General features: G+C 39.7%; 1 protein-coding gene across 1 annotated transcript in view; it reads right to left on the bottom strand.

Annotated features, from left to right (window-relative positions):
• The window catches only part of CSMD1 (CUB and Sushi multiple domains 1), a 982247-nt gene that overhangs the window by 166101 nt on the left and 789381 nt on the right, over window positions 1-26765 (bottom strand). Inside the window, exons 23-24 of the mRNA XM_032215147.1 lie at window positions 24995-25151; window positions 6086-6277 (exon numbers count right to left, since the gene is read on the bottom strand). Of these exons, the coding sequence (XP_032071038.1) occupies window positions 6086-6277; window positions 24995-25151 (349 nt within the window). The remainder of the gene's footprint in view (window positions 1-6085; window positions 6278-24994; window positions 25152-26765) is intronic.

Genomic DNA, 26765 nt, shown 5'->3' on the forward strand with positions numbered 1-26765 from the left:
AATACTAGATAAAAAATTCAACAACAACAACAACAAAATCAAAACTTCTCAGAAAAAGGCAATAGCAAAAGAATTCTATATTGCTGCCAATAAAATTAATTAGCACATTCAGCATATAGGAGTAGTACATTTTATTTATTTTTCTTTTTACTTCTCAAAGGATTATTACTTGATATTATGTGGGTTTGGTAATTGAAATCATTCTGACACTGATGGTTATTATGGGAGTTGAAGCTCTGGTATAGGAGCTCTTCGAATGTCTTGATATGGTAAAAATGGAAAATATGGATTAACAAGTCCTCCAAGTCAGTGGTGGGATTCAACCAGTTCGCACCACTTCAGGAGAACCGGTTGTTAACTTTCTGAGCAGTTTGATGAACTGGTTGTTGGAAGAAATTATTAGGGCAGAGAACAAGTTGCTTCAGTTCTTATAAAGAAGAATAGAGTCATACATGGATCAAATGAACAGGAAGATTCAGAAAAGGAAGGGTATCACTAAACCAAATAGTAAATATTGATAAAAGTAAGATAAAAAATAATAACATAGCATAGTATATATATCATGCTTTATTTCTTCCATTTAATCATTTCCAATTCATTAAGTCTGCTTAGACAAATCTCTGCATTCTTCACAAGATTTTTCAAAAGTGGCTTACCATTGTTCCCTTCCTAGGATTGAGGGAAAGTGAGTGGCCCAAGGTCATCCAGTTTTTAATCTGAATCCTTAATCACTACATCAAACTGGCTTTCAGCAGGAGGTTTACCTTCGCTTAATTTAACAAAACAAGCCGTTCTATTGTGTAGATCATCCCAGAATATGGAACATATTAATAGTCATGCCTATATATTTCATAATTCTTCTGAAGAATATTTACAATGAACAATTTGGAACAGTGTTTTCAAGTAGGAAAAGGATGATAAGTATTTGTATTTTCTCTGAATCTGTTTAAATTATATAAGAATTATACTAAAATAAATATAAGATTCAAGTGATGATAGCTAAATTTAAGAGCCGAGGTGGCACAGTGGTTAGAGTGCAGTACTGCAGGCCACTTCAGCTGACTGTTATCTGCAGTTCAGCGGTTCTAATCTCACCGGCTCAAGGTTGACTCAGCCTTCCATCCTCCCGAGGTGGGTGAAATGAGGACCCAGACGGTGGGGGTGATATGCTGACTCTGTAAACCGCTTAGAGAGGGCTGAAAGCCCTATGAAGTGGTATATAAGTCTAACTGCTATTGCTAAAACAGAAGGCTAAACCACAACAACTTTAGTTTCAGTCAGCATCATTTTGTAAGCCAAAAATAAGAATCACTCGTTATTAAAGTAAAATTATTATTTTTTTAAAAAAATCTTGCTAGTAAAAACCAAGAAGGTAAAGGTAATACTAGACATAAACTTATAGCACTTGGCAAAAAAAATGAGGATCCTATTATTTTGAATTGAATACCAAAGTTGGACATTAATCCTAAAGAAGAAAATAATAATGATGTTCAACAGCCTTATGAATGGTAAGATTATTTCCATGACAATAAAGATCAGAATAGTTTAAGGTAATGGATATTCTTCATGGTAATGTATGGGTGGGAAGGGTAGACACTGAAAGAGAATGAGAAAAGATAAATGCCTTCAAATATGGATTTGGAGTTAAGTTATTAAGAATACCACGGACTGCAGGAAGAACTGGTAATTCATCCTGGATCAAATAAAGATTCAGTGCTCCCTCAAGGCAATAATCAGGCAGCAGAAACTCACACACTTTAGATTTGTGATGAGAATGAATAATGAACTAGAAAAAAAATTGACTATGCTTGGCAAGATTGAGGGAAGGAGAAGTAGGGGAAGGCAATTGATAAGTGAGATGGATGAGATCAAACAAATGACAGGACTGTCCTTGGAAGAGCTACAAGTTGTTAACGGAGACAAGTCAAGATGGTGAGAAATTGTCCATGTAGCTACTAAGATGACTCCGACCTGACAGCACCTAATCAACTTAAACTTTCTCACTAAACTTTGCTTGCAGACTACTCTTTACTCTTGCTATTTCTTAAGTTAAGTTTATTTAGAAATAATTATACTTTAGGAGCAAGTGTATAAAAATATTGCTTTAAAGATGTAGTTATAGATTTCAGTCAAATTAATGCCTACAAAAACAATTAACAATTGTTAAAAGAAGGCCTGTGGTCTTCCTTGATCCAGAACTGGTATTAAATAGCCACATAATAACACTGGCAAATTCATCAAATTTGGCTAATTAGTTACATTTCTATCTGGAAGTAAGGGACCTGGATTTGGTGAAAGATACTTGGTTGTTCTGACCCCCCTCATCCCACACCAACACACACTCTGAGCCAAAGATAAGTTACGGCATTTAATTAACAGACAGACAGGTCCTTGGCAGCAAACCGGCACAGACAAGCTTGGGCAGCAATAAACACAGATAAGGCTTGGCAGCAATCCAGCCTGCCAAGCTCATAACAATGTTCTCTGACATTCGATCCTGTGTTGACTTCTGCAAGAGGGGCTTGTGCACAAGTAGTCTTTTTATAGTCTGGAGAGGAGCCTAATGACCACCAGCTGAGTGCAATTACCTCCTGTAATTGCATAATTGTTCCTCACGCCTAATTGCTCTTTGATGGCGTGCATCCAGAAACAACTCACTACTGGCGTCCGGCTCACTCTCCCTTGACTCCTCCCCACTGGTCCAAGGCTCAGGTGCCTTCTGGTGGCCAACCAGTCTCTCTGTGCCCTGCTCGGAGTCGGAACCCTGTCCAGGGTCCTCCACATCCTCCAGAGCCGACTCATCGGGCCCCTCACTGTCGGAGTCTGGTGGCAGCTCCAACGGCTCCTGCTGGGCCACAACACTTGGTAATGTCATTCTCAAAAAATGTATTTCATCCAAAATGCTGCAGAATTATTGGCAAGCTGCACCTTATAATCATTATGTTGTGATACGTATCTACAACGGTATCCAACTGTTTTCCAAGTCCAATTTAAAGTACTCCAGGTACTCAATTTGATATATAAAGTCTACATAGTTTAGGCTCAAATATTTACACTTCAGCCTCATATCTAAAATGTGTCTCCTTCTGTAGATCCTGCCATGAATCTATCAGACATGAAATTGATTCTGAATAAGGTCCATATTGTAAAACAAATTATTGTTAGAGCTGAAATTGTCCCTAGTTTTAAAGAGGGTTTAAAATTTACCTTTCTAATATAATCTGACTATAAACACTGACTATACATGTATTTTTTTCTCCAGTTCTCTGTTTCGCTCCTCTGAACTCCAGGCCAACTGTTTCCCTGCCAGAGGCTCTATAGCTGTAAATGTATGTATGTATGTATGTATGTATGTATGTATGTATAAAATGTTTGTGTGTGTGTGTGTGTGCGCGCGCGGGCGTGCGTGCGTGCACCAGAGATGGGTTTCACATAATGTTACCACCGGTTTGCCGCACACCGAAAATGTGAAAACTACACAATTCAGTCTGTCTTTAAATAGAGAAGGAATCTACTACCTCTCAAAACAGTCCGTTCCATTAGGAAAAATTTACAGACATTCAACAAAAATCCATTTATCTGTATTTTTGAACCATTTGCTCCCCCCTCCCTCCTCCCCCCCAGTCTTTAGAAGTAACTCTAAACAATTCTACTCAATATTCTGTGCCAGAGTTTTCTGATACTTAAAGATGGGTATCCTATCTCTTCTCTGGGCTAAACATTTCCACTTCTTTCAAATGTTTCTCCTAGGGTTTTCAACTTTGTTGTTTTAGGTTCCCTTATAAACCTTAGTTTCTTTCCTGCATCAACTTTTTTACTATTCTTCCTGCAGATATTATGTACTTACTGATAAAACTCTCTGATGATTATATCCAACTTCTGCCTTCTCTCTAGGTGACTTTTAACTCTTAGCTCCATCAAAAATTCACTTTGCATTTACAGATATAGCAATAGCAATAGCAATAGCAGTTAGACTTATATACCGCTTCATAGGGCTTTCAGCCCTCTCTAAGCGGTTTACAGAGTCAGCATATCGCCCCCACAGTCTGGGTCCTCATTTCACCCACCTCAGAAGGATGGAAGGCTGAGTCAACCTTGAGCCAGTGAGATTTGAACCGCCGAACTGCAGATAGCAGTCAGCTGAAGTAGCCTGCAGTACTGCACCCTAACCACTGCACCACCTTGGCTCAGATATTTTCTAACTCACCTCATATTTGGTGTGTGATTGTTCTTCCAATATCTTTAAGTAGCTCCCAAATCTCCTATGCTTTGTCTTTAGGATTATCGCCATAAAATCTGGCCTAGGTTTACTGAAAATGGTTCCCTTAAAATCCAGGGCACATATAAATTGTACTCCAATTTCTCTTTCTGTAGTGATTTTGAATCCCAATACGACATAGTTACTTCTTCCCAAAGTTTCCATTGCTTTTATCTCTTCAGCCAGCTTTTCTTTATTGTTTAGAAACAGTTAGAGGAGTTCTGATTCCCTGGCCTTTTTCTTAACTTTCTAGAAAATGACCACAGCAAAAACACCAAGGAATTTTGTGGACCCAATTTTCCATTTTTACTCTTCTCCCTTAAAAGCATGATTCACAGGCCCTTGATATTCTATAGTAGATGCCCAGAATAATATTGTTGTTGTTTTCCTTTTTTAATTTTATGTATTCATTTATTTTTCACACTTCTCCCTCAGAGAGGAACTAAACCCTTATGCTCAAATTCTTGGATACCAATAGGGATTTCCAGTGTTTCCCTACAAATATAATGCAGTTCTCATTTATCTGTCTTATTCTTTTTGAATAGCTATTGGATTTCAACTCTTCATTCCACTCATAAATTTTTCCAACCAAGATTCAGTCATGCCTAATAAATTATATACGCACTCCTCTACTTTCTGTTTTTTTTCTCAATCTCTAAGTGTTTGGAGACGTATTGAATCTTTAGATCACTATTGAGTTATTTCTTCCTGTATACGTGTACTTAAGCTTTGATGCTTCTATTTCTGCAAATCTTTCCCAATCTCAATCCGAATATATAGAGGTCAAATCAAACATTCACAAATTTAAAAACTCCCTTTTAAAGTTAGCAAAGCAACAGAGGTTCAAATTAGTCTTTATGCACTCACCAAGTTTTCTACCAACTTCACAGAGATTGGTAGTCATGTATTGTACTAAGCAAAGCTTTAACTAGGTTTATTTTTTAAAATGAATTCATTCAAGTCACATATAATAGTTTCTAAATATCACTGGCTGGATTTATGCAATATGTGAAGCCAATATCAAACATCTTGTTTGGCTAACTCAAGCACTGTTTTTGTGGCAAAATACTCTGGGTTTCAAAAAAATTAAAAGAAAAGAAGAAATACTAAAATAATTCCAATTAATGAATTTAGATCAGGAAGAATTAGGATCTTGTAGAGATCAGGATTACAGAAAATTTTCTACAGTGACTATATGTTCCTACCTTATAAATGAGCTCCTTACCTTTCAGGGGAATTGACAGTAAACTTCTAAACTAAATTTAGGGACTTGTAGAAGTCAATTTCAAATGAAAGGTGTGATAAAAACGATGAGTTTTGTTACACTTCTGTAATAATTTCTCATTCTGTAAGTATTATATTAGCCATGCATTAGTACCAAGAAAAGAAATGTTTTGTGTAGCTGAAAGTGTTGGGTAGAAGTAGCTTGTTGTTCTTGAATTAGAAAACATAAGTAGTTTTGATGTGTGAAATCTGAACAAAAACTTTGGATAAAAAATTGCCAGTTGAATATATACACCTTTAAATTTTACTTCATGTTAATAAAGTTCAAGCTAAGTAACGTATAAGTTAAGACACATTTTCCTACAGTGAAATGCAAACTATTAAGATAAAGTATGAGTGAATTTCAAGAAATGACAAAGGAGTTTCAACAAAACCAACATATTTTTTATGAAATAGTTCACACATCTCTAATTTCAGTATAGATACCAAGTCAAATTTAAGAGACCGAGACAAATTATATGCTATTTCAAATATTATGAAAACTGTAATATTGATCTATAAACAAGAGCCAAATTTATATTGTGAATTTCTGTTACTACCTACCTATACAAGTAGGTAAGGGCTTGTCCCAAACTCTTCGATCGCCACTTAAACAGGTAATAATATTACTACCATGCATCGTGTAGCCTGGATTACAACTGTATAAAACCACTGTTTCTGTATAATGCCCTTCATCACGGATTCTGTAGCCATAGTTTGGTGTTCCAGGATCTTCACATTTCACTAAATCGAAGCCTGTAAAGGGGAAAAACAACAACAAAAAATATCTTTACATATTGAGTTATATATTTGCTAGTTTTGCTACAAACAACTAAGCAGGTTTTCTAATACATTTAGGTAATTATGAAGCTACTTTATAAAAAAAGGAACCACGTAAGAAACATCAACATTTTTTTAGAAATGGAACTATATTCTAGCTTCTGTTATGGTGCAATTTTTAATGCTTGCTCTTTTTTTGTTTAATAGCGGCACAACTAAATTCCCAAAATATTAAAATGAAAATATCAAAGTAGAGTTTGTGTTTCTCCTGAACTGTATGCTTAAATTTGTTTTCAAACTATTAGAAGAGGAGAATACAACATGAAAGCTCATGTTTGGTTATAAGATTCTAATACCTACCTTAGAGGAAACAAAATGAAGAATAGGTGTATCATTCTACAATCCAGTGTCTGTAGTTTTCCTGGCTTCCCACACTTCAATCAAATTCTAAGAAAAGACATAATGAGGGAACTCATCTCATGGAGATTTTTTTAGATAAGGGATCGTGGATAGCCAGGCAGACTACAGAGTGATGTCGGGATGTGTAACAATAAATAAAACGTATGTAAACATTACATCCTACTATTGTTTTTCATCAAGATGTGATGTCATGCATGTGGGAATACTAGTTTTAAAGGTAGGAGAAACACATTAAATTTGACAGTCTATATTGTATATTTGTATGTGTGCATATATACATAAACTCATATACATATATATGCATGCATGAGTGCATTGGTGATAGTTTGATCCAGTGGTTACGATACCAGTTTAGAAACCAGGAAGCCAAGAGTTCTAGAAAGCCAACTGGGTGACTTTGGGCCAGTCACTCTCCTTCAGCAAGATTGTTATGGGGAAAATAAGAAAAGGAAAGAGCATTGGGTATGTTTGCCATCTTGAATTATTTCTAAAAATAATGAAGGGAGGATAAAAAAACACTAATAAATAAAAAAATCTGATAAGGAAGAATAAAAATGATTTTTGTTATTTGGTGCTATGACATCCATTTCTATCCAAGAAACCTTTTCCTTTCATTATTCTATTATCGGGTAGCACTTTCAATGTTATTTTTTGTTCAGTGGTGCTTTCTTCTAATCCACAAGTGCAGAAAAATATGCATAGAAAGTTCAAACGTTAAAGATCTCATCTCCTATTAATTGTGCAGGATGACCAATGTTCTTTGAAGTAATTCATTTGTAGAAAGGATATCAATAAAAAGAAGTCTCTCTTCAGATGCCTGCTTTTGTATTTGTGCCTGTGTTTGTGTGTGTATGTGTGTTATAAAAAAAAGCAACATCTTTGGATAATGAGGAAGGGATCCATGGGGATCTTTCTCAAAGAGCTGTTTTGCACAGTGCTGCAATCAAAGGGGATAAATACCCAAACTCCGTGTGTGTGTGTGTGTGTGATAAATATGTTCCTCTAGCACAAAATTGTTTTCTCTGATTTCAGTTTATTCCACCCTTCCCCCTGAAACTCATAAGCCCTAGTTCAAATATTCCAAATGAACTATCAACGTACAATGGGTTGTAGGTGGGAAAATGGAAAAAGAAAAAAAAAATAGCTATTTGTGTTTTCTTTTTCTCATGCAACTTCTGCAGGCAATTCTACATTTCTATGGTCCTTCTGGGAGAGCTTAAAGCCGGTTTGCACCTATTCGGTAGAACCGGTTCATCAAATCTACTGAACCGGTTAGAAGAGGTTCCACCAGTGGACCTGGAAAGCAGGCCACACCTACAGAAGAGGTTCCAAACTTTTTTGAAACCCACCACTGGTCCTTGGATATGATTATTCTACACCATCATGCTCCTATTTATAAAACTCAGTGCCTCTGTGAAAGGTAAGGATGACTACTGCGTTTGTGGTGCAATCAGAACATTGCGTGTGTTGAAGTTGTTTTAACGCAAACCAAAGATGCCTTTTAAAAAACAAGTTTACATCATATTCTTATGCACACCAGTGCTGTGTGGGAGGTAATTTAAGGTGGTTCTGACAAGTGTCGAAGGCATCTTCATATCCGGTCACATGAGCGGCAAGCCACTCCCATCCGGTCACATGAGCAGCAAGCCACTCCCACAAAGGAGGCCACACCCACAGAGTAGGTTCGAACAATTTTTGAAACCCACCACTGCTTAAAGCTGATAGACTATTCAGATATCGCATGGCAAATCTGGATGCAGAACGTATTTTAGAAGGAGTATTCTGCTATTAAGAAATTAGTACTGGTTTTACCCTCCTGCCATTTTTTTTTCTTTTATAAAGAAATGAGAAAACGGATAGGCAGGGTGGATTTGATTTAAATCAAGTCATGATTTAAATCACTGGTAAAAAAGGCTTGATTTAAATCAACTTAATTTAAATCATATTTTTTTAAAGAGGAACTGTCATCACTGTCCTCCTCTGACCTGCTGTTGACTCACCGACAGTCCCAATATTGCAGAATATATAACCTCATGCTACATAACTAAGCTCCATTTCATGCTGAATAAACTAAATTATTAATATATCTTACATAGAAAAGTATCTTTAAATACATTTTACTCCAAAAGCATTTTATTAAAATAAATTTGATAAAAAAATCCAATTTAATTTTTTTAAAAATCTGATTTTTTATTATCTTTTAAAAATCATTGATTTTTATCCATCCTGGGGATAGGCCAGGGACTATGCCTAAAACAGCGATTAATTTGCTAGAATCAGAATTAAAGCAACTTCAATTAAAAAAAAAAACTTTTTTTTTTAAATGGTGGAATTTTTTCCCCAATCTTGTGCAGAAAGCTTAATAAAAGATAATGTTTTAATGAATAGAAAGTTCTGTTTTGTGAAAGGTTGGAAGTGTTTATCTCTTATTATTTTTGAAGCATCCACAGCCATGATATGTATGATTTTGCTATATTTTACTCACTTTGTCCAATGAAGGCTTTTGCCAAAACCGCTAACTTTTTAAATTTGAATTTTAAAAAAAAGATTTAAATATTTTTGAAAATCACAGATTCTGCAGTAACGATGAAGCATCATCCATAGTTGGGTATTTTTGAATATGTAGCTAGTTGTCTTCTCCTTGCATTATATATTTCATCTATTATATACTTCGTCTATTAGGATTTGTTGCAAAGTTAAATATTTAACAAATGATTTTGCCGAGTTTCCATTTAAGGGTAAATTTACCCAACTTGAGTTTTCATATATTCAGGCAGTTCAAAATTTTCATTTAGTAACAACATTAATTTTTCCACACCGCATCAGAAATTTCTAAAACCCAGTGGTGGTAGAAAAGAGAAAAAAGATTTGAATAAATTTCATTGTAGCACAGCAAAGTTAACTCTTTCAAAAGTTAAAAGCACTGCAGCACCTAAGGATAACTTTATATTCTTATTTGGATTGTAGCCAAATACAACTTCTGAAACTAAATGAGTATTTTCTGAATATGCGATCTGTGATTTAAATTACTGCAGTCTAAACTTGCCGGTGAATCTCAGCAACAGATATCAATCTATTACTGTAACACGCTCTACATGGGGCTGCCCTTGAAGAGTGTTCGAAGACTTCAGTTAGTCCAGAATGCAGCCGCGCGAGCGATTGTGGGTGCACCCAGGTACACCCACGTCACACCTATCCTCCGCGAGCTGTACTAGCTACCCATTAGTCTCCGGACCCGCTTCAAGGTGCTGGTCGTTACCTGTAAAGCCCTACATGGCATTGGACCTGGGTACCTGAGAGACCGCCTCCTGCCGATTACCTCCCATAGACCGATTAGATCTCACAGGTTAGGTCTCCTCCGGATTTCATCTGCCAGCCAATGTCGGCTGGCGACTCCCCGGGGGAGAGCCTTCTCTGTTGCAGCTCCAGCCCTCTGGAATGACCTCCCCATGGAGATCCGGACCCTTACTACCCTCCCAGCCTTCCGCAAAGCCACCAAGTCCTGGCTGCTCCAGGAGGCCGGGGGGCTTGTGAAACATCCAGCCCCACGGAAATTGTGAATGTTGCGTTTTTAAAGTGTTGTCTTTGTCTATTTATCCCTCTTCCCTTGTCTATTGTGAGCCGCCCAGAGTCCTTCAGGAGTGGGTGGCATACAAGACAAATAAACTAAACTAAACTAAACAATCACAAAATAAATTAGAAGGGAGTCATATAGGTGTGCTCCTAGCATGATCACACATGGTTTTTTTGTGATAAATGCTGAACATATTCCAATATATAGGCAGTGATATACTGCAGGCCCAAAGTGTTATATTTAACACCATGTCAAATTTGTTAAGAGGAAAAATATGATCACTTAGCACACCTATGTTTAAAAGATTTAATATAAATCAAGTGCTCACAGGGCTAAAACTGCAGTCATAGACTTGCATGCCTTTGCAATTTTGCTCTGCCATAGAAAAGGAATAATAATAAAAATGATGGATTTACTTTTCAGAAAAGAGATGTCGCTTAACAAGACAGTAACCTTGTTCAGAGGTATATATGTATAGAGGACTGCATTTTAAATTCCAAAATGCTGACCACCTTAAATAACATTATTGCAATCGTGGTTGGCCAAATTTCCTGCATTCGGTGTTCCCACTTTCAACTTCAAATAAAATGTAGGAGTAGCAAATCAGATAGGGCATCCTGGGAGGCCCAGGGCGCGAGGTGGCAGACATGAGACAAATGATAACATGTGCTTGAGCTCATCACAAAGATGGTTTGAAAGATGTTACATCACAAGAACAAAGAGCATCATTTGTATTGCATGGCATCATTTAGGTATTATCTGCAGTTTGCTACAGCTGCTGCTAAAACTGAGGTCCATGTGCATAATTTAAAGATAGCTCACAATGCTATGAATGTGATATCAGCTTTCTTTATATTCACATCTCATCCCAGGATTTTAAAAAACAACAACTCCTAAATGCTGATTTGTAACCATCGTTGTTTTCTATTTATATCCTAGTCCAGTGATGGGCAACCTTTTTGGCGTGGTGTGTCAAAAATCGGCAAAAAATCGAGCATAACTCGCGTTGTGTGTCACTTCGACAAAAACATAATTTTGCGCAATTTATAGTTTAAACTACAAAAATATATAATTGCAATATAATTGTATTTAATAAACCAAAAACAAATTATTTAACATACCTGCTTAGTAACTTCTTTGTTCATCAGTCACTTTTTTCAATGCCATTGTAACTCTGGTCACTAAATGTTTTCCCCCTTCCTCGAGACTCCTCACTTCTTCCTTCATTCCTCTTGCTTATCTACCTTCACCTTATCTGTCTTCTGCTCTTTCCCTCTCTTCCTTCCTTTCTCCTTCCATCCTCTCTTCTTTCCTCACTCACTCCCTTCCTCCTTTTCTCTTCCTTCCTCCTTCCATTCTTTCAGCTTCATTTCTTTTGCCTATCTACCTTCTCTGTCTTTCTGCTCTTTCCATTTCTCTCTTCCTCTTCGCTTCTGTTCCTTCCTCCTTCCCTCCTTCCCTATTTCTTCCTTCTTCCTTCCTTCTGCCTATCTACCTTCACCTTCTCTGTCTTTCTGCTCTTTCCCTGTCTTCCCCTTTCCTCCCTCCCTCCCTTCTTTCCTTTCTAGTTCCATCTTTTCTTCTTTCCTCTCTCCCTCCCTTTTTCTTTTTTCCTTCCTTCCTCTTTCCTCTTGCCTATCAACTTCATCCTCTTTGTCTTTCTGCTCTTTCCCTCTCTTCCCCTTTTCTTCCTACCTCCTTCCCTCTTTTCTCCCTCCCTTCTTCTTTTTCTTCTTTTTTTCTTCCATCTTCCTCCTTCTCCTCCCATTCTTTCTCCTTCCATCCATCTTTTCTCCTTCCATCTTCTCCCCCCTCCCTTCTTCTTTTCCTTCCCCCCTCCCTCCTTCCTTCCTCTCCTTCCCTTTCTCGCACACAGGAAGGGGAGGGGAGGCTTTCTAGTCGCTTTCACAGCATAATTTCTTTATCTAACTTTTAAAAAACAGTGTGCAAATCAAACTTGAGATTTTCGTAACCTGCGAAGCACCAAGTTATTATCTTCTGTTGTTACAAATTCGCAGCTACTCCATTCTTTCCGATAGGGAACTGCATTTCCCAAGATGCCTCAGGTCCTCAAAGCGCTGAACGGGGTTTTGCAATTGACTCCAGCGAGGCCCGGTAGCCACCGGCTGGCGGACATCAGCAGCGACTGTAACGACCGCGCGGGCGAGGTGCGGAGGAAGAACGGAAGGTCCCTCCCGCCCACGACGACGGCTCCAGCCATGGACGAGCAGGCTGGCCCCGGCGTCTTCTTCAACAACAACAACGCGCTGCTCTTGCCGCCACCTCCGGGTGGGAAGCAACCACGCCTTGCAGACTCGCTTCCCACCGCAGCACAGGGGCCGCACAGGCGTGGTTGCTTCCCATCCGGAGGTGGCGGCAAGAGCAGTGCGTTGTTGTTGTTGGGGCCAGCCTGCTCGTCCATGGCTGGAGCCGTCGTCGCGGGCGGGAGGGACCTTCCGTTCTTCCTCCGCACCTCGCCCGAGCAGTCGTTACAGTCGCTGCCGACGTCCGCCACCGCCGCTTCTAATTAATATAATTCTCCCTCTCTTTTTCACTCTCTCTCCAGCACACAAACGCAAATGCATAGGGCAGCCCACCTCACACACAGGTAACTCCGGGCAGCTTACAACATTATGATGCACGTCTCCCCATAGGAGAGGAGATGGGGAAGCCGGGGGCCCGGAGATCACCCGGGGGATGCCGAGGATGCCTTACCAATCGAAAGCCGGCGTACCTCGTCATAATGGGGGATGGATTTCTTGCCAGGAAACGCGAGGGTTGGACAACAGTGGAGGCTCGGGTTTGTTTTTTTTCCCGGGAATAAAAGTGAACATAAGACTTCTAAATCCCCAGCAAGAAAAGAAATGCAACTGTAGTGGTCTCTCCCCCCCTTCCTCTAAAGAACAAATGTTATCCTGCCGCAGAGGCGAAGAAATCTCAGATTTCGCCCTTCTGCAACAGCCTCCCTCGGGATCCCGCTCCTCCGCTACCGATGCATCGCGTCCCAACAGCGGAACGTCTGGTCACCTTAGGGATGAATCCTGTGCGTGTCACCCCAAATGGCTACGTGTGTCAGCACTGACACGCGTGTCATAGGTTCGCCATCACTGTCCTAGTCACTAGTATTAGTCTCTTCTGCTACTCTGGTTAGGAAACCATCTGATAGAAATGTTTGGGGTAAGGAGGACATCAATTACTTTTGAGCCCTTAGAAAAATCCAGATATGGCACCTGATTGACTCTTTCCCTATTAACTTCCAGAGCCTTCTCTTCTTTTTTATCTTTGACCTCTTAAGAATGCATCCACAAATTATTTCAGTACAGTTCTTAGTCAAATAAATTCCAATTCTCTTTCTAAAGTGTTTATAGCAATAGCAATAGCAGTTAGACTTATATACCGCTTCATAGGGCTTTCAGCCCTCTCTAAGCGGTTTACAGAGTCAGCATATCGCCTGCACAGTCTGGGTCCTCATTTCACCCACCTCGGAAGGATGCTGAGTCAACCTTGAGCCTGGTGGGATTTGAACCGCTGAACTGCAGATAACAGTCAGCTGAAGTGGCCTGCAGTACTGCACCCTAACCACTGTGCCACCTCGGATAGATAGAGAGATAGAGAGATAGAGCAATAGCAATAGCAGTTATATACCACTTCATAGGGCTTTCAGCCCTCTCTAAGCGGTTTACAGAGTCAGCATATCACCCCCACAGTCTGGGTCCTCATTTCACCCACCTCGGAAGGATGGAAGGCTGAGTCAACCCTGAGCCGGTGAGATTTGAACAGCCGAACTGCAGAACTGCAGTCAGCTGAAGTAGCCTGCAGTGCTGCATTTAACCAGTGCGCCACCTCGGCTCTGTACAAAGTACAAAGGTGTTACCATACTCTTTCATTCTAACCAAGCCAACGTATGGCAGGGGGGAAAGGAAATGACCTCAAAAAAAGTTTTAAATTAAAGCATACATATACATACATATACATCTGTAGATGTCAGAGAAATTGACATTCTCTGTCAAAGAGAACTGGGTAGGGAGGAGAAACATAAAAGGAAGTCAGATGCGTTGGAGAGAGTGTACTTAAAAAAGGCATGCAGTAAAACAGGCAGGAAAAGGTCAAGAAAAAAGTGATGCTGAACGAATGTGGACCAAATACAAAAATGAGAAAGCACCTCTTAAAAGGATATTGTCTGGTCATATAATCTCCCAAGAAGAAAATTGTCCAGTTGTTTAAATTAGCCTCTAGACAGACCAATCCATGTTGGCTCAATCCATACATCATTTCACCAGTTTCCTGTTATCAACTCATCTAACCCTAATTCTGAATCAGTGCAAACCAAATTCTTGAGATCAATCCTCATTGAATTTCACGGAACAGCAAATGCCCAGGTAAAGCTTAAAAAATGGATGTCCGCAATCCAGGCAATCACGTCCTGGAGGAAGATAAATTAATGTCCAACATGACAAAAGTTGCGTAAACAAGGGTGCTTGACAACCAGCAAAATATTTTCAAATTCTATCTTTCCAAGTCTGGGGCAGCATTTTTCAAAGGCATATATAATTTCTTACCATCCACATTGTTGCAAGGCAGACATTCCAACATTTTTTTTAACTGAGTGCACCTTCCCAGATGGTGACAAATTCTAATCCATTTGTCATATATTGTTATGCTGTAAATTCTGCAAAATATTAGGTCTTCTTATATTCTGCCTCCAAAATGTACATTTCCAGGAAGCCAGATAATTTCTATGGGAAATTTCTTCAGGAAGATTCAAAATACTTCCGTATCTGTTTAATAGTCAAATGCTGTGCTGCCAGAATTAAGGAATGTCATAATTGGTCACACGGATTTAACTCTTTTGCTTTTTTAATCACTTCAAGTTTATGTGTTCATTCTTGCTTTATGTGACATATATTTTTACTTGATAGGATTATTTCAGACATACAGTATACTTCCCAGTTATTAATATGTCATTTCAATAGTTTAGGTGTTATGTATACTTTTATTATAGAAATTGTTTGTTTTATTAATCTTGTACCTCACCCATTTGATTTTACATTAGTATTATATATTTTACATTTTATTATTCCTTGATCAAATAAACATTATTTTTTTTAAATTCCTAATCCTGAAATTATATATTTTTTTGAAATTATATCCTGTTTTCTTCAGGAATCTGAGATTATTTCTTTACAATCCTGTTTTTTATACGTAGATGAGGCAATGGTCATAATTCACAACATATTCCTGTAGGAATGAAAGTAGCCATGGTAACTGAAGCTGTTTCTCCTTTCATATGAAATGCTAACTTTAAACTTTCATATCTCGTATTGCTGTAATATCTTTTTTTCTGCTGTTTATTCGGGCATGCTAATAATAATGAAATTTAGTATATTTCCAGTTATTATTTTAACATGGTCCTAACATCCTTTTCATTCTTACTTGATAAACCTCCCACTATGAAATTTATTTATTTATTTTTAAAGTTTAATGAATGCCCCATTTTACTGTTGGTACACAGTTATGAGCAGTGGTCTAATGAATCCTTTAGTTCTATAAAAATGGTAAGGTAAAATCTGTGCCCTTTCTACTTTATTTTCATACATCTTGTATAATACAATATCCTGTATTGTAAAAAATAATGATATCTTTTTCTAGGCAGGAAAAACCATAGGTACAAGTGCAAATTAGCCAAAACCTGGCTCAAAAACAATAACTGTGAGAGGGACCTTGGAGAGCTAGTAGACAATCACTTAAATATCAGCTAGCAATGTGCAGCAGTAGCCAAAACAGTTAATATAATCCTTGGTTGTATAAACAGAGGCATAGAATCAAAATCATGTGAAGTATTAGTACTGCTTTATAAATCCTTAGTAAGACCGCACCTAAAATACTGCATCCAATTTTGGTCATTACATTATGAAAAAGAGGTTGAGACTTTGGAAAAAGTAGAGAGAAGAGCAACTAAAATAATTAAAGGCCTGAGGACTAAAACATAAGAAGAATGGTACCCATAAATTGGGTATGGATAGTCTAGAAAAGAAGGCTTGATATAAATGATGGCAATATTCTAATATTTGAGGGGCCGCCACAAAGAAGAAGGGGTCAACTTAGAAACAAGAAACAATGGATGGAAACGAATCAAAGAAATAAGCAACCTGGAATTTAAGGAGAAACTTCCTAACAGTGAGAACAATTAATTAGTGGAACAGCTGGCCTTCAGATGTTGTGGCCACTTCATCACTGAATTTCTAAAGAGTGGATAGCTATGTGCTTGAAATGGTATAGGGTCTCCTGCTTGAGCAGGGGGTTGGACTAGAAGACCTTCAAGATCTTCAAATTTAAAGATCTTGGATAATAAATAACAGACATGTTGTAAGCGTTCCAAATACCATGTAGAATCAAATCAGAATCGAAGGCAAAACTATGCTTAAAGTCCCAATTTAATAAAGCAGGCATGTTGGCACATAGCTATGGGGATCCCAACTCTGGAAGTTATATCAGAATCCCACTATAAATAAATACCTGGACAACGCCAGGTTATCGGCTAGTTTATATTAAAAAAATGAACTAAAAACATAACCATTCAGCTGACATACCTTATCTGTAAAGAAAAGAACAGTTAACTAGTTTGACTTGAAGCAGTTGAAGATAGGAAACCTCCGATGGGGTACAGCTGAGTTTTAAGAGAGGTTGGGGAGTGGGTTACTCTATTATTAGAAGAAGAATATAGAAAACACCATGCATTGGTAAGAGTTCCAGTTTGCACAGCCCAAAACACCAAAAATCCAAAGAGAAGGTCCAGGGTATTTGAAAGAATGCCTTTCCTTTCCTTTCCCTTCCCTTTTGAATGAAAAGTCAAATATTCCAAATAAAATAAAAATAAAAAAACAAATTACGCTGAGATTTCTAGGAAAGACCAGATCATAAATCCTCCACATCTGTAGCAGTGCTATAACATTAAAACGACAAGAACACTCCCTTTCTTTACTACAAATTCTACTTGGGGGAAAAATATAGAAAAAAATGATTATGCTATGTGATTATTTCAAGAAGGGAAAAAAAAACATTTTGTCATGAAAATCTACATTTTTTTTCAGTAAGCCACATTGTTATAGAAGGTGCAGTATTTGCTTGACAATCAGAACTTACTTTATTTCCATTATATTCTACTGGCTTATATATCTTTTATACCACTTTTTATACTTTTTATACCTGCAGATTGCCATGCATACCCCATATGCTTCATCTCTACCCCAAACATACCAACAAATATGTACCCAGTGTACACTAAAACCGCATATTAACAAAGATGCTCAACCTGATTTACTTAAACAAGGAATCCAGAAAACTGAACTAGCCACACAACAAGATTAACAGACAATAGCAGAGAAACCACAGAATCAGAACAACAGAATCCCGCTAGTTGTCACAGTTCAAAGATACGATTAATAAGATTCGGTCATATGATGCTGCACTTTTTCAAGCACTGGGTGGAAGGACCATACTTGCACCTATCTTGCAGCATACTAGAGATGCTGGATAACAAATACGTTTTCCAAAAATCTTGCATCCTGAAAATCTTTTGATGTTTATGATAGACCCCTTCAGTTTGAACACAAATACCATTTCAGAATAACTGTATCACATGGGAAACTTGAGAAACATGAAATAAACTTTTAAAGACTTATGTATTTAATCACATAATGTCTCTAACATGCTGCATACATTCAACAGGGCTAAAAGTGCTTTGCTGCTGATTTTCATTTGTGCTCAGTGTTCAGTGCATCTCACTGCAGTGTCCAACAATAGTCAGCGAGCATTAATGAATCCCAGTTGCTCTGATTCCATTTTTCCATTGTGGCAATGTCCTGATAAAAACTTTCACCATGTTCAGCACTGACTACACCTATATCTTCAGGAAGGAAGTCCAAGTGTGAATGAAGAAAATGAATTTTCAGTGACATGCTGTATTTCGTGGTTTTGTATGCTGTCAACCAATGGAATCTACTTTGGTGCTCTGTAGTTGCCAAGAAAATTTTCAGTGGCATTTTTGAATGATTTTCAGGTGATCTCCTTTTGTCCCACTAACAAATCTTCGAACTTCTTGTCACTGATGATATATCTGATCTGTGGACCAACAAAAATGCCTTCCTTAATCTTGCCAATAGTTATTTTTTGAAAATATCTTTCTCAAATAATGAAAACTGTCGCCTTTGTTTCATCGCTTTCAAAAAATGTTTCATCAGCCCACATTTTATGTGAAGTGGAGAAACATAACTTAGTCTGCTCAACAAGCGGTTCACGGACCACATTTTTCTGTCCTGGAACCAAATTCTTTCTTTTATTTTTAATGTAATGCGACTTGAGTGAACGGTTGTCCCATTCAAATAAGTTACAACAGTACTTGAATGAATGTTTATTTTATTTATATGCCGCCCTTTTCCCCCGAAGGGGACTCAGGGCGGCTCACAACTCAAACCAGGGAAGGGGACATCCAAACTCCAATCAAAGGAGCAGAACCACTATTTTTAGATCTCCACAAATATTCCAGTTGTACTTGGTATTCTGGACAACAGATCCATTGTTCCACAAACATTCCAGTTGTACTTGGTACTCTTCAACAACAATTCCATGTTTTTGTATGTTTATTTCATGTATGCAGCATAGCCACCAGGTACTGAAGGACTTGCATTATTATTGTGTAAAAACAGAAAATTTCTATAAACAGTACATGATAGGTTAAATTACCTATATAAATAAATTGGGTTATTTTTGTGATTAGCAGCCAAAAATTTGTAAGATACTCAAAAGTGTCCAGGAAGCAATTTCTTTGTTATCTTTTGTAACAATCAACACAAAACACATTTGTATAAGCAGAAAATAAAACCAATAGGACAATAATGGCAATTTTAGAACCAGATCTTACTTAGAAACTTTTGGAAAAAGGAGAAATGACCCTAAGAAATTCTGAATCCTAACTAATTTAAAAGGACTTCTTAGCCCCCACCACACAGTAACATAGGAACAAAAGTCAATTTATTACGTTAACGCAATTAGCTGCATTAACTGCAATTTATAATGTCATGTTTTGCTTTTAGTGTTTCTGAGATTATTTCTATGAAAGACTTAATGAATAAAATAGAAGAATAAATATGTAGTAAAAATATTGTAAGCAAACTTTAATTTTCACACTTAAGTTATCTCTACGACTAACAAAACCATGATTTCTGAGTTTTAGGACTTTAAGAAAAAGAAAAAAAAAAACCTCAAAAGTAGATCTGCATTGGAAACATGCTGTTTTCTTTAAAAAAGAAAAAAAAAGCACAAGATGCTTCAATGTGAAGTTCAAAGTGTGAATTTTGCTGATGCGGCCATTTTCGCTTCTCAGCTTTCCACAGAACCAAGGGGGGGAGGGAAGATCAGGTTTATAACTCCAGTTCCAGGCAACAACAAGAAATCATCCCATGGGAACCATGTTCCTCTAATCAGACAAAGACTTTGAACACTTTCTAAAACAACGTTTAGATACCTAATTGGACAACGTGACCTGTACTAATGGGAAAGAGGGGAGAAACTATTCCTTGACTGTACGAAATCAGAGGAATTAAGCAGAGATGGTTTGGCTGTCATGTTGTGTGGAAATGAGGTACTGAATAAAGCCTTGCATTAAGAGATTGGATGGCCTCGTCAAGCGATTGCTGCGTTGGGTTTTGTCAATCAGAACCCTGAAATTAGGGGTGAAATTCAGCAGGTCCTGACAGGTTCTATAGAACCAGTAGCAGAAATTTTGAGTAGTTCGGAGAACCGACAAATACTACCTCTGGCTGGCCCCAGAGTGGGGTGGGAATGGAGATTTTGCAATGTCCTTCTCCTGCCACACCCACAGAACCAGTAGTAAAAATAAATAAATTTCACCACTGCCTGAAATCCAAATTATATCTCACATAAGAGAAGAAAAAGCACGAACCTGATTAGGACAAATAACTGCTTCAAAGAGAGCACTTTTTTTTTGATGAGAACAAGATAGTGAAAATATCCTTCAGTCTTGATTACATGTCTGAGATATCTGCTACTGCTTTAAAAAAAAAATTAAATGAACACGTTGCATGCATCCATAGCAGAGTTGTAGGATTGGAATTGGAATTGGAATTGGAAAGTTTATTTATAGGCCGCCCTTTTCCCTGGGGAGACTCAGGGCGACTTACAATTCATGGGGAGGGGAATACAAACAGTGAAACATAAAACAATACATAATTAAAAATAGAACACAACATTCATCATTCGGGAGGGGACGGATTACAATCTAACCCCAGGCCTGACGGGATAGCCAGATCTTAAGGGCTGTGCGGAAGGTCTGGAGGGTGGTGAGGGTACGGATCTCCACTGGGAGATCGTTCCAAAGGGTCGGAGCTACTACCAAGAAGGCTCTCCTCCGCGTAGTCGCCAGTCGACACTGACTGGCAGATGGAATTCGGAGGAGGCCTAATCTGTGTGATCTAATTGGTCGCGAGGAGGTGATTGGCAGGAGGCGGTCTCTCAAGTACCCAGATCCACTACCATGAAGGGCTTTATGGGTGGTAAGTAGCACCTTGAAGCGCACCCGGAGATCAACAGGTAGCCAGCGCAGCTCGCGGAGGATAGGTGTTATGTGGGTGAACCGAGGTGCACCCACAATCGCTCGCGCGGCCGCATTCTGGACTAGCTGAAGTCGCCGGATGCTCTTCAAGGGCAGCCCCATGTAGAGCACGTTGCAGTATTCCAGCCTTGAGGTCACAAGGGCATGAGTGACTGTTGTGAGAGCCTCCCGGTTCAGGTAGGGTCGCAACTGGTGCACCAGGCGAACCTGGGCAAATGCCCCCCTGGTCACAGCCGACAGGTGGTGATCAAAGGTCAGCTGTGGGTCCAGGAGGACTCCCAAGTTGCGAACCCTGTCTGAGGGGTATAGTGTTTGACCCCCCAGCCTGAGTGATGGAACACTTGCCAAATTATTGGGAGGGAAACACAACAGCCACTCGGTCTTATCCGGGTTGAGTACCAGTTTGTTAGCCCTCATCCAGTCCCTAACGGCTTCAAGGCCCCAGCTCATCACGTCCACCGCTTCATTGAGTTGGCACGGGGCGGACAGATACAGCTGGGTATCGTCCGCGTATTGATGGTATCTTATCCCGTGCCTCCGAATGATCTCGCCCAGCGGTTTCATGTAGATGTTGAATAGTAGGGGGGATAAGACCGAACCCTGTGGCACCAGATATGTTAGGGGCCTCGGGGTCGATCTCTGCCCTCCAACTAACACCGACTGCGACCTGTCTGAGAGGTAGGAAGAGAACCACTGCAAAACAGTGCCTCCCACCCCCACCTCCCGCAGTCGTCGCAGAAGGATACCATGGTCGATGGTATCGAAAGCCACCGAGAGGTCAAGGAGAACCAGGATGGGGGCATGGCCTCCATCCCTGGCTCTCCAGAGGTCATCGGTCAATGCGACCAAAGCGGTTTCTGTGCTGTAACCAGGCCTGAAGCCGGACTGGAATGGGTCAAGGTAGCTAGTTTCCTCCAAGGTCCGCTGAAGCTGGGAGGCCACCACCTTCTCAACAACCTTCCCCACAAAGGGGAGGTTGGAGACTGGACGATAATTGTTAAGAACGGCTGGATCCAAGGATGGTTTCTTCAGGAGGGGTCTCACCACCGCCGCTTTAAGTGCGGAGGGGAAGAGTCCCTCCCGAAGAGAGGCGGTAACAACCGCCTGGATCCAGCCCCGTGTCACCTCTCTGCTGTTAGCAACCAGCCAGGAGGGGCACGGGTCCAGTACACAAGTGGAGGCACTCATGGCCTTGTCCACATCCCCAGGGGCAACATCCTGAAACTCAACCCAGCGATGGTCTGCCAGATTATCCTCTTGTGCCTCAGCTGGATCTGCAGAGTCGGAGTCCAAATCCGATCGAAACCGAGCAACTTTGTCCGCTAAGAACTGGACATAGTCCTCAGCCCTACCCTGCAAGGGGTCCCCCGTATCCCTCCTATTTAGGAGGGAGCGGGTTATCCTAAACAGGGCGGCTGGACACGACTCAGCGGACGCAATCAAGGTGGCGATGTATGATCTTTTTGTTGTCCTAAGTGCCCTGATATACTCCTTGGTGCAAGATGTTAAGAGTGCTCGGTTCGATTCGGATTTATCGGACCTCCATAGGTGCTCTAAGCGTCTCCTCCGGCGCTTCCTCTCCCGGAGCTCCTCGGTAAACCAAGGAGGCCTCCGGGATCCACCGCCTCGGAGCGGCCGTAGTGGCGCAATCCGGTCAAGAGACTCCGATGCTGCCGAGTTCCAGGCAGCAACCAGAGTCTCCACCGGACTGTGGGCGAGGGTATCAGGAATAACCCCAAGCTCCATCTGGAACCTCAAGGGGTCCATAAGTCGCCTGGGGCGGAACCATCTGGTCGGTTCCTCCTCTCTACAGTGGGGGTTTGGCCTCCGAAAGTCGAGCCTCAGTAGGCAGTGGTCTGACCACGACAGGGGTATGATCTCATTACCCCTCAGACCAAGATCATAAATCCACTGCTCCGAGAGGAATACGAGGTCGAGCGTGTGACCCGCTGAGTGGGTTGGGCCCCGAATTACTTGGGTCAAGCCCATGGCTGTCATGGAAGCCATGAACTCCTGCGCCCCATCAGAGTGTTCACCGAGCGAAGGCAAATTGAAATCCCCCAGGACCATAAGCCTGGGGAACTCAATCGCTAGCTCGGCTACCAACTCGAGGAGCGAGGGGAGGGCTGCTGCAACGCTGTTGGGAGGCAGGTACATTAACAGCAAACCCACTTGACCCTTGAGGTCCAACTTCACCAGTAGGGACTCACACCCGACAAGCTCCGGAGCAGGGATACTACGAGGTGCTAGAGACTCCCGGATAACAATGGCCACACCCCCACCCCTTCTCTGGGCTCTCGGCTGATGAAGCACCTGAAATCCTTCTGAGCACATCTCTACGAGGGGGACTCCTCCCTCCGGGCCCAGCCAGGTTTCAGTAATACATGCCAGGTCTGCCCTCTCATCTAAAATTAAGACCCGGACGAGGGGAGCCTTGTGAACTACAGACCTGGCATTTAGTGACAACAGCCTGAGACCAGGGTCCTGATTACTCGCGCCATTGGATAATCTTCATTCCCACAAAAAGCAACTAATAACAGACCAGTGGTGGGTTTCAAACATTTTTGGAATAGCAATAGCAATAGCAGTAGACTTATATACCCCTTCATAGGGCTTTCAGCCCTCTCTAAGCGGTTTACAGAGAGTCAGCATATTGCCCCCAACAATCTGGGTCCTCATTTTACCCACCTCGGAAGGATGGAAGGCTGAGTCAACCCTGAGCCGGTGAGATTTGAACCGCTGAACTGCTGATCTAGCAGTAGCCTACAGTGCTGCATTTAACCACTGCGCCACCTCGGCTCTCGGCTCCAAACATTTTTGGAACCTCTTCTGTAGGTGTGGCCTGCTTTCCGGGTCCACTGGTGATCTTCTAACCTGTTCGGTAGATTTGACGAACCGGTTCTACCGAATAGGTGCGAACTGGTAGGAACCCACCTCTGTAACAGACCATTTAGAATTACTGTTGTAGTTATTAATAATTATGGTGATCAGTGTGTGTGTGGTGGGTTGCTCCTGGTTCGGCCCAGCTCCGCCCAACTGTCCAGACGCTTCTGCGTTGATTGAAGTTTTGTTCATGTGCGCAAGCACGAGCGAACTGGTGGTAAACTGGTTATGAACCCACCACTGGTGTGTGTATATTCTCATTGTGCTACACAATACCTTGTTAATTAAGGAGGAAAAAGAAGATACATTCTATTTAGACTCAAAGCTTTTCCAAGAGAACTAATACTTTTAATAGTTTTCCAGCTACCTCACCTGCACTGTGTTGAACTGTTTGGAAGAAGATAGAATAAAAATTTATTCTGGAAATGAAAATGATGAGTACCTACCTTTTTTTAAAAAAAAATAAAAGTGACAAGTTTGTACTTTGAACAAATATTCTCATAACTTTTTCACCTGATGGTAGAAGAAAATCTACCATCAGTTTTAATATTGTGACTTTCTTCTATTTTGATCGTTGAAGCTAGAGATGAATAAACTGCAGTAACAGTAGCATTGCCAAAATACAAATATTTATTTTACCAGAATATAATATTAAATATTCCATTGTATAAAACTTACACATACGTTACAAATCTATAGGTAATTAGTGTATTTAACAAAGGTTGATTTTTTTTAAGATTTATATCCCACTTTTTAATGCATGCAACTCAAGAACTCATATTTCTTTCTTCTCCCTTGTTGTGCTCCCCACAACAACTTTGTGAGTTGATTTGGGCTGAAAGAGAGTGACTGGCTCAAAATCACCAACTGGTTTTGATGCCTAAGACAAGACTAGAACTCATCATTTCCTGGATTCTAGGCCATCAACTTAACCACTGCACCAGACTGCCTCTCCCTTGTCTATTTACATTGACTGATTCACAAAACAATGTACTGATATTGGAAATTATTCTTAAGCATTATCTTTTAAGATTCTCTTTTTCCAGTATTGAAAGGAATTAAGAAGCAATCTCATAAATAGAATAGGGTATTAATAAAAGTTCTTAGGATTTTTTAAAAAACATTGCTCATAGCTCAGTTGCTTTTTTGGTAACTCTGTTTCCCCTCCCCTTCCTCTCTCACTTACTTGTATATGTGAGGTGAAAACCTTGGTCCGTATCCGATCCGTTACTGTTAAATTCTATCCACAAATGGTTAGATGTGCTATTGAGAATGAGTTCTAGCAATTCCATTTTTGTAAATGTTCCCAACAACCTTGATGAACTGTCTTTCCCATCATATACCTATAAAATAAAATACAATAAAGTTTAACATATATTTTTTAAAAAAAACATATTTTAAAGCTTCTGCAATCTAACAGATGTTCATGTACAATTAACTAAAATCATCAAAATTTTCAAACAAAACATAGGAAAAGAGAACAATCCTTTTCATTGATTGCCATATATTAGCTATGCAGCTCATTTACATGATAACACATTATTTCCCATCCAGCCATTTTTTTTTTAATAAAAACAAGTTTGTATGTATGGCTCAGTTCCTTGCCATTTATCAATTCCATCTCCTTTTGTCTTCAGAATCCACTTTGGAGTTTTTGTTTCAAAAGTTTGAAAGTGCTTCATGGCATTTTTGTGAAGAGGCTTTTTCTAAACACATTGACGGGGGAGGGGGGGATAACATACACCAGTCTGATCACTGCTAAATAGCAATAGCAATAGCAGTTAGACTTATATACTGCTTCATAGGGCTTTCAGCCCTCTCTAAGCATATTGCCCCCACAGCCTGGGTCCTCATTTCACCCACCTCGGAAGGATGGAAGGCTGAGTCAACCTTGAGCCGGTGAGATTTGAACTGCTGGACTGCAGATAGCAGTCAGCTGAAGTGGCCTGCAGTACTGCACTCTAACCACTGCGCCACCTCGGCTCTAAATGAATTGAAAAGAATTGAAGCAGCAACCCTGCTTATTTTTAGCTTTGGATTGAGAAACTTCAATTTGTTTATTTTTTAATATTCTTGATTCATGCTATGCTTTTACAATGGTTAAAGTCAGATAGAAGGAATGAGGACTTGAACTTCTGAACAATTGTGGGGGGGAGGGAACTAAACTCCCAAACTGAGAACCACATTGACCTGAATGTTTCAATCAGGTGCACATTCCCAATATTATTATTTGGAACGACCCAATTTCTCTCCGCCCTGATTAAACATTTTTAAACACTTCTAAATTTCAGTTTCAAGAACATAAAATAGAAAAAGTACTGGATAAAATAACTAAATCTATCTATAGTTCCATTTTGATCTTCAGCTGACAATCAAAGCTGGTCTATGTTATCAGCAGCTAGGAAGGATACATTTGTACAATTCTGACATGTTTATTATCAGCCAAATTTCAAATTAAATTTATGCCTTCCTTTGGAGGAAAGAATCTAGGTTCTAAATCCCATTACTGCTAAAGTTCACACAAATAAACACACAGAGAGAGAGAAATAATACATACATGAATGAATGAACTACTTTTGAAGTCATTCTTCACAAAATTAGTCCATAAATAGGAACAATGTTAAAATAGTTTTTATGCGGCTGAATAAGTAAAAAATCACACACTATTAAAATAATATTAGGAATGAATGAAGTATAACATGAAATTTTTTTCCCTATAATTTATTATGTTTAAGGAATTTTCTTATATACAAGACATTTATTTGATGTAGGTTCCAATGAGCCAGGTCTATTTTTGGATATCTGTGTATTGTTTTGTTGCGCAGTCTGTTTCATTTTTCATATTTATATTCATACATCATTTCTGTGTCATCTCCTCATTATTCCAAACAAAATTTTATACCATTGTAGAAAACACTGCCTTCTTGCTTGGCCTTCCTTCTGCATCGCCTCCACAA

Source organism: Thamnophis elegans, chromosome 4 (genome assembly GCF_009769535.1).
Source record: "Thamnophis elegans isolate rThaEle1 chromosome 4, rThaEle1.pri, whole genome shotgun sequence".
Classification (NCBI taxonomy): Eukaryota; Metazoa; Chordata; class Lepidosauria; order Squamata; family Colubridae; genus Thamnophis; species Thamnophis elegans.